Source organism: Colobus angolensis, unplaced genomic scaffold (assembly GCF_000951035.1).
Source record: "Colobus angolensis palliatus isolate OR3802 unplaced genomic scaffold, Cang.pa_1.0 Scaffold25, whole genome shotgun sequence".
In the NCBI taxonomy this organism is placed as follows: Eukaryota; Metazoa; Chordata; class Mammalia; order Primates; family Cercopithecidae; genus Colobus; species Colobus angolensis.
In genome coordinates this window covers 4,907,286-4,911,802 of record NW_012115710.1, presented here as the reverse complement: position 1 = coordinate 4,911,802, position 4,517 = coordinate 4,907,286, and the positions used below count along the sequence as shown (strand labels likewise).

Here is a 4,517-nt window from a genome sequence, read left to right as displayed (position 1 = left end):
TGCGCCACCCTGGACTCTGCGCGGTGTCCGACTGGGCTTCGGCGGTCCTCCCCGGACTGTGCGCTCGGCCTCACTCCGCCGCTCTCCTTGCTTCTCTGCGTCTCGGGGTCTCTGCGCCCCGCCCCCGCCCCGCAGACGTGTCCCGGGCGGTTGAGCTCCTCGAGCGGCTCCAGCGCAGCGGGGAGCTGCCCCCGCAGAAGCTGCAGGCCCTCCAGCGAGTCCTGCAGAGCCGCTTCTGCTCCGCTATTCGAGAGGTGAGCGGCGCGCGGCGCAAGGGCGCGAGCTGGTGGCCGCCGTCCTCTTCCTCCTCCTCCTGCTCGTCCCGAGCCCGGGGACTACGCCTCCCGGCAGCTCCCGAGGCGGCCAGCCTTGGGGTGCCCACGCTTCAGCTCAGTGGTTCTTCGGGAGTTGTAGTTTCCTCGGGCTCCGGTTGCGGGGGCGGGGCGGATCCTTGCGTGGCAGCAGGAGAGGGTCGCGGGGCCCGGATTCCTGCGTCTAGGGCTGGAGGAACTGGCAGCTCCCTGATGCCGCTGCCTCCTCACCCAGGTGTATGAGCAGCTTTATGACACGCTGGACATCACTGGCAGCGCCGAAATCCGAGCCCATGCCACAGCCAAGGTGGGCCCCGCACCTCATTGCTCCTGGTGTCCATTTAACTGCCTGGTCGAGCTCAGTATCTCCTTCATGCCAGTCATTTCTGTTTCCTCCCTCATGATTTTTGCTGAATCTATGTGCCACTCTTACCATTATTAAATAATCGTACATTTTTAACTTAAATGTCATACGAAGGCGTCTTTAGCAACTACAAATGGAAACCAGTGTGGCATGACTGGCTAGAAGATAACCTTCAACATCTGTACAGTGCAAACCAGGAAAGTCATGGCGCTCTGACCTCTCACTGCACAATAGTGAGATGCTACCTCTTGCTGCTGCCCGGTGGCTCCGATCTCCCTCCAGGCCTGGCTTTCCTCTGTTTAAAAGTAAGATTGCGGCCAGGCACGGTGACTCACACCTGTAATCCCAGCACTTTGGGAGGCCGAGGCAGGTGGCTCACTTGAGGTCAGGAGTTCAAGACCAGCCTGGCCAACATGGTGAAACCCCGTCTCTATAGAAATACAAAAAAAAAAAAAAGCCAGTCATGGTGGCGGGTGCCTGTAATCCCAGCTACTCGGGAGGCTGAGGCAGGAGAATCGCTTGAACCCAGGAGGCCGAGGTTGCAGTGAGCCAAGATCATGCCACTGCACTCCAGCCTGGGCGACAGAGCGAGACTTCATCTCAAAAAAAAAAAACAAAAAAAACATTGGCAAGTATGGGGTATTCAAGACACACACCAAATGGACACTTTCTCTTGCAAGTGAACAGAAAGGGACGCACAGTCATTACAGGGGAATCTTGCATTGTGCCATGGCACGTGTCCCATGCTTGGGGATAGTAACCCAGGCTAAATCGCTGTCCTCAGTTCAGATCCCCCACCCCAGCCTTCTTGCCCACCTGGAAGGGGCCCTCATCTTCAGTCGCTTTCTCTCTCCCAGGCCACAGTGGCTGCCTTCACAGCCAGCGAGGGCCACGCACATCCCAGGGTAGTGGAGCTACCCAAGACGGATGAGGGCCTGGGCTTCAACATCATGGGTGGCAAAGAACAGAACTCGCCCATCTACATCTCCCGGGTCATCCCGGGGGGTGTGGCTGACCGCCATGGAGGCCTCAAGCGTGGGGACCAACTGTTGTCGGTGAACGGTGTGGTGAGTGGAGGGCTGAGGCAGTACTGCGGGACACAGTCTGTCTAAGGTAGCATAGCCCCTGCTTTTGACATTCACTCAACACACACTGACTGAGCTCTGCCTCTATGGCTAGCCCTGTGCTGGCCAATGTTACAGACCCTGAGAGATGTTGGTCTCAGCTCCTACACTCAACCTTCCCTCTCTAGGGAGGGCAATAGGCCCCGGCTGAAATAGTCCTAAGCCGGAGACATAATAATGAGGAAGTGCAAAGTACTGTGACAGCCCAGATGTGGCACCAGGCCAGCATAGGTACAGGAAAGTTTTGCAGAGTAAGGAATATTTGGGTTGGGTGTTGAAGGACGAGTAGGAGTTCTCCAGGCAAATAAGGTAAAGGGTGTTCCTGCTGAGGGTACTGTAGATAAGGATAATGACTTGGCATACCTCTGAGCTGAAAAGAAAGGTCTTAGTTCTGATGGAGGTCTGGGGCATGCAGGTAATTAAAATCACTGTGGTTAGGCCGGGTGTGGTGGCTCACACCTGTAATCCCAGCAATTTGGGAGGCCGAGGTAGGTGGATCACTTGAGGTCAGCAGTTCAAGACCAGCCTGGCCAACATTGTGAAACCCCGTCTCTACTAAAAGTACAAAAAATCAGGCATGGTGGCAGGCATCTGTAATCCCAGCTACTTGGGAGGTGAGGCAGGGGAATCGCTTGAACCTGGGAGGCAGAGGTTGCAGTGAGCTGAGATAGTGCCACTGCATTCCAGCAAGGGTGACAGAGTGAGACTCCCTCTTAAAAAAAAAAAAAAAAAAAATCACTGTGGTTAGAGTTGAGGGAGGCATTACTGGAGAGGTAGCTGGGGTCAGCCATACAGGACCTGAGTGCCAGCCTGAGAAGCCAGGACTTTGTCCCATGGGTGCTGGGGAGCTATGGGAGGGGATAAGCTCAGCTTGCAGGTGCAGAAGGACCCCTCTGGGACCCTATGGGAGATGAACTGAGGGGAGAGACTAGAAGCCAGAAGGCCAGGGAGGAGGCTGGGCTAAGTCTAGAGGAAAGGGGACAAGGCCTGAGCTGGCCCAGGGCTGTGGGGACAAAGAAGAGGGAGTCAAGGCAGGCGGGCATTAGTGGGCTGTGGGCAGGGAAGCCACAAAGATGGGTCTGGATGTTTGACCAGGGACTGAGGGAACATGGGGCTGTCCCTGACATGGGAAACCTGGGAGGTTTTGGAGGAGGACACTGAACCAGGAGTTAATGACTCTCCCACGGGGAGGACATGAGGTGTTGGCATCTCAGGGCTGGCCCCAGGCTCACCAGCAGTGGGTCCCATCTCCCAGTAGGGGCTGGGCGAGGGCAGCGGGCCCCAGGCCCAGCTGTCTGTGTTGGGCCCCGCAGAGCGTTGAGGGTGAGCAGCATGAGAAGGCGGTGGAGCTGCTGAAGGCGGCCCAGGGCTCGGTGAAGCTGGTCGTCCGTTACACGCCGCGAGTGCTGGAGGAGATGGAGGCCCGGTTCGAGAAGATGCGCTCTGCACGCCGGCGCCAGCAGCATCAAAGCTACTCGTGAGTCCCTGGGTCACCACATCCCTGGGGCCTCCACTGGCTCCCTTTAACCCCAGGCTCCCAAACCAGGCCAGTGCTTCCTGGACCTTCCGGCCCTGGCCCCTCCTCTGGGATCCTGACCCTTGACCCCTGGCCCAGGCTCTCACCCCAGGCTAGTCTGGCCAAATCCCCTGGGGACCCCTTAGCTTCCTTCCATCCCAAGATATGGAACCTACTGTGGCTGGGATCCCTCAGCCCACTTCCCTGGGCCCTTGCCTCTGCAACCCCAGTGCTGCCTCTCTCATCACCTGGAGCCCCCCTGATCCCGGGTCCCTTCTCCACCCTTCTTGCAGGTCCTTGGAGTCTCGAGGCTGAAACCACAGATCTGGACGCTCACACGCATTCTCTCCCTGTACAGTATTTATTGTCCCTGGCACTTTATTTAAAGGTCTTTTACCCTCACGGAGTGTCTGTGTGTCTGTCCTGCATCCCTGGGTTGGTGTCTTGAGATGTGGAGGGAATGCGAGGAGCTGAGGTCAGGCCAAGCCCTTGAGAAGCCCTTTTCAGAGTCTGAGGACAGAGGTTGAGACCTCTCCCTAGGTCTGAAGGCGGAGACAAGCCGGCTTCCAAGGGATTAGTCCGAGGGCAGAGGCCGGGACCCAGTCTGGGTCTGAGTGCAGGGGCAGAACTGAGGACAAGGCCGCCTACCCTTAAGAGCGTCTGAGGGCGAAGGCCAAGTCCCTTCCTCCAGAGTCCTGAAACGCAGCCGGAGCCAGTGGGCGGCCTCTGTGTGGGCGGGGAGGAGCGAACCATTAGCCTCGTCCGCCGGGGGAACCCTGCAGGCCGCACTACCGTCTGCGTGGGAGTCGCGGGTGGGGGTGCTGCGTGCAGTTCCCGAGGCGGGCGCAGGGGTGCAGAATGAGGTGCCCTCGCCCACCGGGCGCTCACTCCACCTTCCAACCAGAGCGCGTCTTTCCGGAAGCTGCCCCCGCCTTGAAATCCAACCTTTATCCCTATCCCGCTGCCTGCCCAGCCCTCGTGTCCCGTGCGGCGCGAGGGCTAAGGCGCGCCACAGCCGGGAGCCGAGGTCGCCACTCGCGTTCCACGCCGCGCGCTACTCGCTCCAGGTGACATCATCCCCCTGCCGGGCTCCGCCCCCCGCCCCAGCCGCCGCACGCCGCGCGCCTATTGGTCGACGCGCCTTATGCCCCGCCTGTCGCTCTCCGCCCGCGCGACCCCTCCCTGCCGGTGTGGAGGCGGGG

At 59.3% G+C, this 4,517-nt stretch overlaps 2 protein-coding genes across 2 annotated transcripts in view; one reads left to right on the top strand and one right to left on the bottom strand.

Annotated features, from left to right (window-relative positions):
- Positions 1–5: 5 nt before the first annotated feature.
- Positions 6–3,717, top strand: LIN7B (lin-7 homolog B (C. elegans); the record flags this gene model as incomplete). Its single annotated transcript, XM_011946529.1, has 5 exons — positions 6–254; positions 547–618; positions 1,533–1,742; positions 3,113–3,276; positions 3,609–3,717. Coding segments are annotated over 5 exons (717 nt in total), but the record flags the coding sequence as incomplete, so codon positions are not given.
- The window catches only part of LOC105514871 (chromosome unknown open reading frame, human C19orf73), a 2,016-nt gene continuing 1,156 nt past the window's right edge, over positions 3,658–4,517 (bottom strand). The window contains exon 2 of the mRNA XM_011946528.1: positions 3,658–4,314. Within this exon, the coding sequence (XP_011801918.1) occupies positions 3,715–4,314 (600 nt within the window). The 3' untranslated portion in view covers positions 3,658–3,714. The remainder of the gene's footprint in view (positions 4,315–4,517) is intronic.